Source organism: Gracilinanus agilis, chromosome 3 (genome assembly GCF_016433145.1).
Source record: "Gracilinanus agilis isolate LMUSP501 chromosome 3, AgileGrace, whole genome shotgun sequence".
Classification (NCBI taxonomy): domain Eukaryota; kingdom Metazoa; phylum Chordata; class Mammalia; order Didelphimorphia; family Didelphidae; genus Gracilinanus; species Gracilinanus agilis.
The window spans coordinates 227,307,018-227,321,476 of NC_058132.1; the positions used below are offsets into that span (position 1 = coordinate 227,307,018).

General features: G+C 36.9%; 1 protein-coding gene across 5 annotated transcripts in view; it reads right to left on the minus strand.

The window, feature by feature from the left end:
• PMS1 (PMS1 homolog 1, mismatch repair system component) overlaps window positions 1-2,035 on the minus strand; it is a 105,530-nt gene extending 103,495 nt beyond the window's left edge. For all 5 annotated transcript variants that reach the window (XM_044669702.1, XM_044669704.1, XM_044669701.1 and 2 more), the window contains exon 1: window positions 1,904-2,035. In XM_044669702.1, the coding sequence (XP_044525637.1) occupies window positions 1,904-2,035 (132 nt within the window). The remainder of the gene's footprint in view (window positions 1-1,903) is intronic.
• Window positions 2,036-14,459: the final 12,424 nt, after the last annotated feature.

Here is a 14,459-nt window from a genome sequence, read left to right on the forward strand (position 1 = left end):
GTAACTGACCCTGGGAGACCTCAGAGGAAGTGGAGTTTGTACCCTGATTCCCTGGGATCCTGAAGGAAGATTGACATCTACTTGTGGGAGATTTTGGTAGAGACTATTAATCCCAACCTGAGTTGCAGGTTAACTTGGGCTGGATTAGCTCCCAGAATCTACCCACCTGAAGGAGTATAAAATGTGGTCCTGGAGGAGCTGCAACATCGCTGGAGTGTGTCAGGACTCTGCTGTGAGGATACCCACTTTGGTCCTGCTATTCTCTGGGCCCTGTCTTGCTTAGGTCTCAGTTCAGTGTAGATAAGTCCCTCTCCTGACCCTGTGGTTTGCCCTTAGTCTGGAAGTGTAGAAACCCCTATTCCCATCCTTTACCATAGTTCCCTTAATTAAATCTGTTACAAACTCTTGCCATTTGCTTGCTAGTTTCCATAGGCCCCTAGTCTAGATGGTTGAGGGTGACAGTTAAGCCTAACTGCCACTTCTGTTAACAGACATTTTCCTTAGCAGTTAAACCCATTCTCCCTAACTTGTTAAGTCCCCATTTTTTGTCATTCCCGTTTCTTACACACCCTTCTGGACCCACATTAATATTTAAGTTAACTCCCCTAGTTTTTCCCATAAGATAAATCACAGACTAGAATTCTGTAGAGTCGATTTTCCCAATCTTAGGGGATTACTTTGTGAATAATCAATCCTCTACTGAAAACCAGGTTTGAGCAACCCTGAATTCAAGTGACAAGGCTTTTAAATTCTAATAGGTAGATTTACTCAAGAACATACTACTTGGAGAAGGAAATGGATAACCAACATGATATCTATATGTAGAGATATGGAGTCATACCACATGGGCCCAGGAGACCTGGACCTTTGCAACCCTCCAAACTATTGCTCAAGTTGCTAGTAGAAGTTATGTAGTACAGTGGATAGAAAACTGGATCTGGAATCAGGAGGGTTTGAGGTAAAATCTTCACTAGCTGTATAATGCAGGGCAAGTCACTTATCCTATAAGCCTTAGTTTCTTCAATTTTAAAATTTGGATAATAATAGCACCTATTTCCCAAAGTTGTTGTGAAGATAAAAATAAGATATATGTGAAGAACTTAGCACAGGGCCTGGCACATAATAGCAATCATATAAATACTAGCTATCATTATAATGATAATCATTATTATTACTATTATTAATATTGCTTAGATACTAGAGTAAATGAGGAACTGAATGCTCAGTATTACAGCAAAGTTTCTTTCCTATCCTGGGGTGTCTAATGTGCTACATGAATAACTTATGTTACTTTGTATTCTATGCATTTTATATGCTGAGTGAATAAAGACTGTTTCAGAATCAATATCTTATTCTACACTGAATGTAAAAATGTTGAAGACCTTGTTACCCACATCTGGGCAAACCAAGATATAAGTTATACAATGAGTATATATAGAAGTTTTTTTATTCTACATGGGGGCATGAGCCAAGGGAAGAAACTCTTCTCAGTCAAGTTCTAAGTTTCAGGCCTGATTTCTGTGAGCCTAGAATCCCTTGAGGGGCTCTGGGTGACAATTTTTTCAATCAAATAAATAAAATGGAAGTTCCTTGAAGGCAGAGGCTGTTTCATTTTTACCTCTGCATCTCTGGAATCTATCACAATCTCTGGCAGATAAGACATGCTTGATAAATGATGAATAAATGAATGACTGATTGAATGAAAAGTTAAGTGACTAGCTCTAAGTCACACAACTAAATTAGTGCTAGATTTAGAATGTGAATCCAAGTCTTCTGGACTACAAGTCTAGAATTCTATCCATTATCTTAAGTAAGATAGATTTTGGTGTATAATTAGTAATCCATTAGTATGCAAAAAAGAAATTTTTTGAATACTCTTATTTTGATTGTTAAGAAAACTCACCAGTTTAACATCTATATTTGTGGCACCAGCATCCAATGAATTTTCTATTAGCTCTTTTATGACACTGATTACAGAAGTGATCACCTGAGAACTTGAAAGGAGACGAACAGTTGCTGCAGGCAACTGCTTCATTCTTTCTTAAAAGTAGAGCTGTTTGGAGAGAACATTGGAAATAGTGAGAGGATAGCATATCACAAAAATGAAGTTTCCAAAACATGTCCAATTTCCTTCTAGTTATTTAGGTTTCTATGTCTTAAAGACTAAAACCAAAAAATTAGATCCAATGTTGACTTATTCCCCATTCGAAAAAACTCCTTCTACTGATTTTCCTGTTATTGATAAAAGTTCCACAATTTCCTCTGGTATTCAATTACTTTTTTTTTTTTTTTTAAAAACCCTTACCTTCTGTCTAAGGAAAAAGATTTGTACAAAAATATTTATAGCCACACTATCTTTGGTGGCAAAAAATTGGAAAATGAGGGAATGTCCTTCAATTAGGGAATGGCTGAACAAACTGTGTTATCTATTGGTGATGGAACACTATTGTGCTCAAAGAAATAATGAATTGGAGGAATTCCATGTGAACTGGAATGAACTCCAGGAATTGATACAGAGTGAAAGGAGCAGATCCAGGAGAAAGTTATATACAGAGACTGATACATTGTGGTACAAATGAATGTAACAGACTTCTCTACTAGCAGCAATGCAAGGATCCAGAGCAATGCTGAGGGACTTATGAGAAAGAAAACTAGCCATATTCAGAGGAAGAACTGGGAGTAGAAACACAGAAGAAAAACAACTGCTTGAACACCTGGAGTGATGGGGATATTATTTGGGGATGTAGATGCTAAACAATAACTCTAGACCAAATAACAATAATATGGAATTAGGTCTTAATCAATCATATATGTAAAACCCAGTGGAATTGTGTGTTGGCTCTAGGGAGGGTTGGGGTTGGGGGGAAAGTTTGGGGGAGAGGGAAATAACATGAAACATGCAACTGGGAAAATATTCAAAATAACAATAAAAAATTATAAAAAAATTTTTTTGAAAGTGTCTAAAACATCCATCAATACTTTCTGACCCAGAGATTCCTTTGCTAGATATATACACCAAGGAGGTAAATAATTTTTTATAAAGGCCACTTAAAAACCAAAATATTTAGGGGGCAGCTAGATGGCTCAGTGGATTGAGAGCCAGATATAGAGACAAGAGGTCCTAGGTGAAAATCTGGTCTCTGACACTTTCTAGCTGTGTGACCCCCACTGCATAGCCCTTACTGCTCTTCTGCTTTAGAACCAATATATAGTATTGATTCTGTAAGGGGTAAAAAGGGGGTTTGATTGGGTGAATATTAAAAGGTTTGATTGCCAGGGAATTGAATAATTATCAGTCCCCAATTAAGGAATAACCTCAAGTCAAATTGACTTGTATGGAAACTTATTTACAAATGAGAAGAGGAAGAGGAAATAAGGAAATGAGGGAGAGGATAAGAAAGGATAAGTAATCTAACACACTAGGTAATTTGCTCTGATCCCCTAGTTTAACCCAGGCAGATCTAATTAGCCCTCAGTCAAGAGAGGTTTGGCCTTGAAGGCTGAGGGCTAGAAGGCCCTGGAATTCCAGGAAGATTTAGTCTTTACACTCACCATGTGTAAATTCTAAGAGAAAGATTTAAGAACAGTCTCACCAAGGTCTCAGGGTCCCAGGTCCAGCCCTCCTCCAGTTCCAAGACATGAACAAGAAGAGAGATGCTGAGCTCCTTTTAAAAGGGCTTCTTTTGAGTCGCTTACTGTGCCTTCCTCCTAGTTCAAGTATCCAATCTCAACAGGAGGCAGTCAGTAAATTTTGATTCATCACTCATTCTAGCACACATGGGTCAAAGACCTCCCAACTTGTGAGTTAAGTGGAGTTGTTTACACTTTTGATGATTAGATTTGAGAATGGGCAAGGCAGATTTAATCTCATTATCACAATTCTAAGATGGAAGATAAAGGTTTAAAAAATATATTTAAAGCAGAATTTTTTTAGATAGCAAAGAAGTAGAAGCAAAGTAGATCACCATCTTCTGTGGAATGGCTAAATAAATTGTGATACATGATAGCAATGAAATATAATTTCTATAAGAAACAATAAATATTGAGAATACAGGAAAGCATGAAAAGACAAAATGAATTGATGTAAAGTAAGCAGAACTAGGAAAATATATATAATTACTATAATAATATAAATAAAAAGAACATCAAACAATTGATGTCTGTGAAATTATGACCAAATCTGGTCAAATAGAAGAGTTACAAGATCTCCCAGTATTTTTTGCTGAGATGAGGAACTATAATGCAACAATGAATGTAAAATCAGATATAGTTAATATGTTGGTTATTTTGGCCAACTTCCTTCCCCTATTTTTTCCCAATCAATAAACATTTATTAAGTACCTACAATGTACCAGCTTACTGTCGTAATCGATGGGGTTACAAAACGGTAAAAAGCAGTCCCTGCCACCAAAAAGCTTACAATCTAAGGGGGAGACAACCTCCAAACAAATATATAAAGCAAGCTATAAGCAAGATAAATAGTAAAAAATAAATAGGAAACAGAGATAAAGTACTAGAATTAAGAGGGGTTAGGGAAGGCTTCCTGAAGAAGATGAGATTTTAGTTGGTACTTATAGGAAGCCAGGAATGTCAGTAGTCAGAGCAAGAAATAGCTCCGAGTAAGAGCGGGGAGGATTTAATAGGAAATATAAGAGGTATAAATCAAAAAAGATAGAAATAAATATTTTAAGGCACTTCTTGATCTTCTTCAACTATACCATTTTATGCCTTAAATTTTCCCATTCTTCAACCTTTTTGCCCTTCCTTTTTGTTGTGAAGGCAGAAGTGCCACTTGTCTTTTTCAAGCCTAACCCCAACCTCACCACTTGTACTTTTGATTCAGCTGCAGTACAGTGGAATTTGGAGTCAGGACTTTGGTTCAAATCCACTTAAAGCCTCTGTGCCCTTGGACAAATCACTTGACCTCCCTGGATCTCTATTTCCTCATCTGTAACATGAACAAATTAGACTAAAGAACCTTTACTATCACTTCCATACCAAAACCTATGATCCCTTTCACCCCTTAGGGGACCTTTTTTCATTATTTTATCTATTTGTCTTTTCCATTGTGATAATTTTTTTTAATATACTGTATTAATTCCTATAGTTAGGGAGAATTATTTTGTATTCCTTTGTCTAGGATCTGGGGCAGAAATGCCATTTGATCTGCTGCTTTTTGCATTTTCTTTGTTCTTGGAAATCCCAAGGAATGCCTTCCTTTTTAAAAGAATTTGGTAAATAAATGAGACAAATTCTTTTCCTGCAGGTGACCAGTCCACCTGTTGGTGTGGAGAGGCTGACTGACCACCTATTGCTATCAACAATTAAAGATGTCTTCAATTGTTCAAAAGAGGGGGTGTGTAGTACTGAGAGTAGGCCCCAGTAAAATCAAAGCTATAGTCTAAAGCCAAACACACAGCCCAGGCATCACAAGGCCCCCAAACCCCACCCTCTTTCCACCCCTCCCTGCAGAAACTGAATGTTCTTCCAAAAAACCTTTGAGGTATGCATTCCTTGAGAAACTTGGTTAGATGGTTACACATTGACATAATGATTTATTTCCCTATAGAGAACTCTTAAGTTTTGGCAAGGTAAACTAAGTCACTATACTAAGACTGTAAATCATCACTAACCATTTTCCATGTAAAAAGCTTACCTAATTCCTTAGCCAATGTCACTTTCTCTATAAAATACTAGCTGTGAGCAATAAACCTCACCTATGCTACCAGCTTCAGTGGCCCTCCTGACTTGTATCATTCTCACCATGTCTCATTCTCCTCACCCCTTCAGGACCCCCCACAGGGTCACCTGTCAGAAGTGAATAATGAGCACCTAAAAATCTATTTATTAAGTAGCTTGACAGAGCCATAGAGATCTATATCACTTTATTGGTTATAATGCTGGCTTAACCAATAAATCTGATATAATCAATACGTCCTACCCAAAAGCCAGTCTCTCGAGTTAATTTTAATCCTAACACCTTTTAACACATTTATCTACCTATTCTAAAAGTCTTTCTCCTCAGACCACTAGTGACTGGCCTTTATCACTCTCTCTGTCAAATTTCTCAAAAGCAGAGTTGCCTCTTATTTCTTGCTCCTCATTTATATTTTATATTCCTAAAATCTTGCTTTTGTACCTAACAATCTATCAAAAATTCCTGCCTCTAGTCACTAATGACTTCCCACATAGAAAAACCAAGGACTTTTTGCTCATCCTCCTACATCCAGGTTCTTAACCTTTCTTATATCATGTGAAGTCTGGCAGTCATGTGAATTAAGCAGACTGGTGATGTCATAATAATACTATTGTAGTTTGTTGCTTACATTTTATAACTGAAAGAAATACTAAAATGCAGTTAAAGGTTAGTAAAAATAAAGATAACTTTTTTCCCCATTCAGCCCCATCAAATTCATTGATCCTTGTTTAAGAACCTCTATCTTTGATGTTTCTTCAATATCTGACAAGGCTCTTGAAATACTTTCTTCACAGATACAAAATGAAATGAGCAGAATCAGAACACTGTACAATAACAATATTGTAAAATGATCAACTGTGAATGACTTAGCTACCCAGGACAATTCGAAAGGATTTATGAGGAAAAATGCCTTCTCCGTCCAGAGAAAGAACTGATGAAACATGAATAAAGATCAAAGAATACTTTTTTACTTTATTTTTGTTGGTTGGTTGTCTTTTTTTGATGTGTGTTCTTTCACAGCGTAGTTAATATGAAAATGTGTTTTTGCATGACTGCACATGAATAATCTATTTCAAACTGCTTGACTTCTTAAGAAAGGGGGAGGGAAAAGGAGAAAATTTGGAATAAATAATAAATATATGTATATAAATGTACATTTATATAACTATATCAAAAATATATAAATACATAAAATAGAAAACATGTTAAAGATAGTTTTTACTTGCAATTGGAATATATATACACGCAATTTTTTTAAAAAAGGACTGTAATTTCCTTTATGACAGAGACTTTTTACTTCTATTTTTATCCTCAGTACTTAGGAAAGTGCCTGGCATATAATAGGCATCTAATATATGTTTACTGTCTGACTCCAAAATATTTTATGTATTTTATAGTTATTTTGATTGAGGCTTTAAAAAAAAAAAAAAAAAAAGGAAAGAATCTCTTCACTTGCTTTCCATGCTACCATACCTATTATTCTATCTACCTTTTGTACCTTTTCCTATGGTTTTCTTCCTCTTACCACCTAAATATGGGCATGCCTCAAGCTTCTGTCCTTAGCCCCTCACAGATTCTTTCAATTTCATCCACCCTCACATTTTCAACAATCATCACTCTGGGGATCACTTAGGGTTACATTTTCAGCTCTGACTTCTTTTCTAAACAATTGTTTCTCATTTCCAACAAGGTTAAATTGGGAAAGTTGCTAAATGTTTGTGAGTCTCTTCTACAGTTTCTTTTCATTCCAAAAATGGAGATATTAATATCATACGCAAATCAGAAGGTTTTATTGAGGAAAGTATATTGTAATATGCAAAGTGCTAAATAATTGTATGCTATTTTTATTATTTTCTTACTCAGTCTTGATTCTTGCTTCTATTCCTACCCCTTTCTATTCAAACATTTGTTAAATCCTTCATTAGGATCTTTCATCTATCTTTTTGGCTATTTCTAAAACAACCAGACTAGATCATGCCCACACTACCCTAATAGCTATTACATTATCCTAATTAGTATTTCTGTCTCTAGACTTTCTCCTCAACCAACAATTCAGAATCTAGTAAATATTCTTAAAACACAGATTTGATCATATCATTTCCCAGATCAAAAGTACTAAATGGATCCCTGCTGCCTACTGGATAAATCCCAAATGATTCAGTAAGGAATATAAGATTTTCCACAGTATTATACAATTCTTTCAATTTTCCCCCCTCACTATTCCCCAACATGAGCCCTATAACATAACTCAAGAAACGGAAGATATCAGTAACCTGCTATTTAATCAAACACATATCAGAAAAAAGACTCTCTACTACCACATACCAGACAAGCAGACATCTAGCTTTGTCTGATGACCCTCAAAAGAAACCACTACATTTAGTATGCTCATTTAAATTCTGAATAGTTCTCAGGGTGAGAAAGTTTTTCCTGAGGGATGCTTAGATAAATGAAAGAGCCTTTATTAATTACTTATTGTGTGCAATGCATGGTACACAAAACAAAGATCCTTCTGCCTTGAGAAGACAATACAAATAGAACATTTCCTTTATAAAACAAATAGAAAAGTTCAGTCCTTAGAGAACAAAAGTAGAGCAGGTAGTAATCATCCCTTTAGTGCCAAATCCATTGATAAAACCATATCAGTTTCTCATGTGGAGGAATGTGATAGTGCCAAGGACTTTGGGCTAGAAAACAGAATAGCTGATAATTTGGATGTGCTGTGACCTTTGGTAAGACATTTACTCTCCATAGGGCTCAATTCGCTGGATAAGAAGGTTCTAAGCTTCCAGCTATTAATCTGTCTCAGAGAATAGTCTTAAGAACCTTGAAGAACCACTTCTTAGGTCTCAGTATAGACCAACAGACTTAGGAACCTAAGGCTGTGTCCTGTTTAAATGTTGCTGTGGTAAATCTAGGATGAACAGGAGGGGAACTGTATAAATCACCTCATTATTTTTAAATTTTTTTTTATTCCCAGGTATCTTTCTCCCCCACTTCCCTCCTAAGGTATCAGTTGACTGCCTATATATATATATATATATATATATTGTAAATTTTCATCTCCAGAGAAAGAATGTGTAAGTAGAAACACTAAAGACTTCAAACATTAATTCTGTAGCTGTATATAATGTTCTCTTGGTTCTACTCATTACTCTTTTCATAATTTCATGTAGGTCTTTCCACACATTTTTGAAATTAACCTACTCATCATTTATTACATTGCAGTAGATTCCATCACAACTATAGTCATAATTTATTGAGCCATTCCCCAATTGATGGACATCTCTTCAATTTCCAGGTGTGTCACCACAAAATGAGCTGCTATAAATATTTTAGAAAATATAAGTGCCCTTTTCCCTGATTACCTTGGAAAACAGATCTAATAGTGGTTTTTCTGGGTCTAAGGGTATACAGTTTTATAACTCTGGGCATAATTCAGATTGCTTTCCAAAATGGTTGAATCAGTTCACAGTTAAACCAATAGTCTTAGTCTTTCCTTTTTTCCACACCCACTCTAACATGTCATTTTCCCTTTTATCATTTTAGCTAATCTGAGGTGTAAGATTATCTCAGAATTGTTTTGAACTGCATTTCTCCCATCAGTAATGATTTAAAGCATTTTTTCCATATGCCTATATATGGCTTTGATTTTTTCATGCAAACACTTTGTTCATCTTTTGCCCATTTATCAATTGGTATATGGCTCTTATTCTTACAAATTTGACAAAAGTTCTCTATATACTGTAGGCATGAGGCCACTATCCAAAAAATTGTCTATAAAATCCACACACCCCCACTTTCATTTACAGAGAAGAAATGGGTGCAGAGAGGTTGGAATTAATTTATGTGGTGAGAACATTTGAGACATGAGAACATGGATTAAATTAATTGAGTGTACTTAAAATCATTTCCAATCTCCCCGGTTAGTGCTTTACTCCCACCAAAAATAAAAAGCTACTTCAGGGGGCAGCTAGGTGGTTCAGTGGATTGAGAGCCTGGTCCAGAGATGGGAAGTCCTAGATTCAAATCTGGCCTCAGACACTTTCTAACTGTGTGCCCCTGGGCAAGTCACTTAACCCCTATTGCCTAGCCCTTACCCAGTAATAATTCTAAGACAGAAGGTAAGGGTTAAAAAAAAAAAGTTACTTCATATGTGGCTTGTATTTTTTATTTATCCAAATATATACTCTATTCCTATAGAAGAATGCTCCTTTATTTTTTGAATATTTTAATGTCTATCACTAGCACTTAGAAAAGTATCTTTATACATTGCAGTCATGTGATATTTATTGAATTTAACAAAATTAAAATATAATTGGAGATGGAGTCAAAAGACCTGGATTTTAATCTTGGGTCTGCTAATCTGGGCAAAGTCAATCAAATCAACAAGCATTTATTAAATGACCACTATACTATACACATGCCTATAAATTAAAAAACAAAAATTTAAAAGCCCTATTTTCAAGGATTTTACAATCTAATAGGGTGTAGGGGAAAAAATAAAAACATATACATGTACAAGTATAGAAGGAGCCCTTGCCCTCAAGAAGCTTAAATATAAAGGGTAATTTGTGTGAAAAGGCAGCAGGAACAAGGGGCTACTGGGAAGGTTTTGAATGAAATTAGAGATTCAAAGAGGTAGAAATAAGGAGGGAATGAATTTCAGATTTGGGGAGAATCAATATAAAAGTACAGAGAAGGGAGGTATAAAGAACAGAATGAGGCCAGATTGCCTGGACCATAGTGAGATGTGAAGAGAGTAAAGGCAATTAAGGTTAAAAGTTGGAGCCAGTTAAAGAGAGCGTTTAAATGCCAAAAAGAGGAGTTTGCACTTGATCCTAGAGGCAATAGGAAGCAACTGGAGTTTATTTATTTGGTAATTCTGGCAAGTATGTGGAAGTTTGTAGTGAGGCTTGATACAGGGAGATCAATCCTTAAGCCTGAAATAATCTAGAGGAGAAATGATGAAGGGTTGGTTATGTAAAGTGAGAGAAGACATAAAATCACCATGTGAGAGAGGTTGTGAACCTGGGTGACTAACAGGATAGTAGTGTCCTCAATAGAGACAGAGGGTGGGTTTCAGAGGAAAGATGAGTTCTATTTGGGACATGAGTTTGAGATGACATGGGAAGATCTAATGTAAAATGTTCTATAAGCAGCTGGAAATGCAGAACTAGAGCTAGAGCAAGAAAGTAGATAAAGATATGGGAGTCATTTGCATAGAGATAATTCATGGAAAATAGATACTCATCTGTTCCCAAGTATGTCTTTTTTTCCCACTGCCATCTCCCTCCCTCTATACCTTCAACTCAATATATTTCTCTTTCCTGTAAATAACCTTGCCACCATCTCCACATATTAAAATCTTATTCCTTTAAAACCCAATTTAAAATTATCAGTCTTTTTAATTTTTTCCCCAAAAAACCCCCACTGGAAATCATCTCTCTCTTTCTCTGCAGTCTTAAATCATTCATTTTCCTTATTTCAAACTTCTTCCTAGATTATAAAACCTGTTCTACACAACTAGGTGGTACAACGGATAGTCTAGAACCAGGAAGATCTGAATTCAAATCCAGCCTTAAACACTTAGCAACAGCGTGACCCTGGGAAAGTTACTGAACAAGTTTGCCTTAGTTTCCTCCATCTATAAAATGAAAACACACATTTACTTTATAGGATTGTTGTGAAGATCAAATGATTTATTTGTAAAGTGCTTAGCACAGGGCTTGACACAAAGCAGGCCCCATATAAATGCTTGTTGGCCCACCCTGCACTTGTTTTCTCTATAGGTCCTTTGACTCCAAATCTAGAATTCTTTCTTGTAACTTCATCACATTCTGATTATCTTCATTTTGCAGTAACTGAGAGAGGGGTTGAGAAAGGAATCATCAATCATAAAAAAAATACTGAAATGTAAATGTCTAGAAAAAGAACCATGGCTAAAAAAAAAGTTCCCTATAAATACTGATGTTTAAAAAAAATAAGGGAGATTGTTTGGATTCCTGTAATACACTCTAGATCAGTGATGGCGAACCTTTTAGAGACTGTGCTGTGCACCATCCCCACCTTACTCAACAGAGGGGAGGGAGAAAGTGCTCCCACTGGGCTGCTGGGGAGAGGGGTGGGTGAAGTGAGGAATGTCCTCAGTCTGTATAGAGATGGGGAGGGGAATGGCCCAAGCGCTCCGCTCCCCTCCCTTCCTGCTCTGCTGCCTGTGAGCTGCCGACCTTACCCCCAGATGCTCCCACTGGGCTGCTGGGCAGAGGGGTGGGTGATGTGAAAAAAATGTCCTCAGTTGTGGTGAAGAACAGCTCTGTCAGAGTCCCTCTGCCTTTCTGGTAACGAACTCTTTTGGATGACAGAACTCTGTCCCATGACATTGCTACATGCCCTCTTTGGCACCTATGCCATAGGTTTGCCATCTCAGCTCTAGATCAATCAAAACAGTCAGTATTTTCAAGTAGTACCTTTTCAATATAGAATACACTACTGTCAGATTAATTTTCTTTTCTTAGTTCTGATCATATTGTCCTATTTTTTAAAAATTTAAACTACTACTACCTATAAAATAAAATCTAAATTTCTTAATCTGGCTCTTTATCATATGCAGACAACTATCTTTCAATCAGTTAACCAATGACCATTTTGTAGATGCCTGTTATGTGCCAGGCATTAAGAGCACTGTGGTACAAACAGAAAAGTGAGCCAGTTTCTGCTGTATAGGAGTTTAAATTACATTTACAAACACACTTTGACCTTATTAGTAAATAATGCTCTAAAGAAAATTATTTCTAGTTCCCTAGATATTGCCTATCCTCCTGCCTCGATGTCATTTGCTTATGCTGATCTTTTCACTTGGAAAACTTCTGATTCACACATTTTGACTTATTGGCCTATCTCTGTCTACACCTTCTTCAACTTCAATACCATTTATACCAGCTATGTGAACCCATACAAGTCACTTAAATTCTATTTGTTCCCTAGTCTGTAAAATAGGGATAATAATAATAGAACCTCCCTCCCAAGGTGTTGTGAAGATCAATTAAGATAACTATAAAGTGCTTAGCTCAGTATCTGGCCTATAGTAAGTATTGTGTAGATGTTAGCTATTGTTTTTATTAAACATTCTATATTATCCCTAAAGAGTAGCTAGGTGAGGCAGTGCACAGAGCACTGTTTCATGGTTTAAATATGGCTGCATACACTTGCAAGTCACTTAACTTGCCTGCTCAGTTTCCTCATCTAGAAAATAAACCTAGTAATTGCACCTACCTCACAGAATTGTAGAAGAGCAATTGAGACAACTGTTAAGTGCCTGACATACTACTCTTTACTATTATTAAATCTCTTTACTAGATTAGATCTCTCTATTTCCTTTTCAGGCACACCCTTCTTTGTTGTTTGGGAAATGAAATTTCTCAAATAGTACATATACTCTTTTTGGTCTAAGACTCTCTTATGTTATATTGAAACTCGGGGAGCTGGGAGTCCACACTGTTGATTGACAGGTGGGGTCCTTGGATCTTAGAATGTTCCATGGGGCCGTGAGGACAGGGGAGAGAGCGGTTGGCCCAGGGGGGGTAGCCTGGCCCTGACTTTTGGTTCCTTTCCTTCCCTTGGACTTGAGATCTGTGGATCCTGGTCTTTTGGGATTGGTGACTTGCTTGGCTCAACCTTGCAAGATCCTCCTGTTTTGTACCTGTCTAGCACTGTCAACCTGTACCCAGACCATCACTCTTCTGATTCTACTGACCCTAGATAGTAGGAAATCAAATCATCTGTAGTTATCTAGGTTTCCCAGGGCCCAGGAGGGTTCTGGGAAGTGGGCAGGAGAAGAAGAAGTGGGTGGAAAGGGGTGGATACCTGAAGGCTGCTTAGGCATAACATCTAGCAGAAAGAAGCTGAAAGACATCAAGCAGCAGCTTGCTTACTCTGGTTTGGCTTTGGCCAGGCAGAGCCAGAGGAGCTAACTACCAGAATCAATTACCTGCTTACAGCTGTTAGGGTTTATTATCACCAAAGTAGTTAGGGTTTCCCAATTCCTCTATCCATTCCCAATACCCATCTTTGCTAATTATAGATAAAGCAAGTACCTTCCTGGAGTGGTTATTTCATAGCTTCTCTGGGAAGGGAGATATACAATCAGATAAACCTTTACCAAAGCTGATAGAGCCCAATATCCATCATCAATCAACCCCAGGTGGGACCTGAAGGGATACCATCCATTGACCTGCAGGATCCTGCCTGGGCACTGTTATAAAGGAGGGAGGTGTCACATCATCTAGCTAGGGCAAGCCTCAGTTGATCTTGCCCTAGCCAACTTTCTGGACTCCACTGCTGTCACACAATTACCGGTGGTAGTAACCAGTTTAGGTTTCCTCCCTCTCTATCAATCTTCATCTATCCACCTACATTCTTTTATTTATATAACACTTATCTTCATCTTCTCCAGAATGCCTATCGGTGCCTTACTTATAAGTAGGACCTTAAAATATTATTTGTTAAAATGAAATTAATTGTTCTTTCTTCTTTAATGTTTTCTACCTTTAAATAATATAAGGAAGTTGGGGGAGGAGGGAGGGTTGAGTTAAACCTCAGCAAGACAAATGTTAGGTCTCTTTGTGTACTTTTAGATTTGTTTCCTTAAGCCAAAATAGTGAAGCCATCAATTAAAGTTTAGTTTACTCAAAAAATAATACCTGGGGGCTCAGTGGATTGAGAGCCAGGGCTAAAGACAGGATCTGGTCCTAGGTTCAAA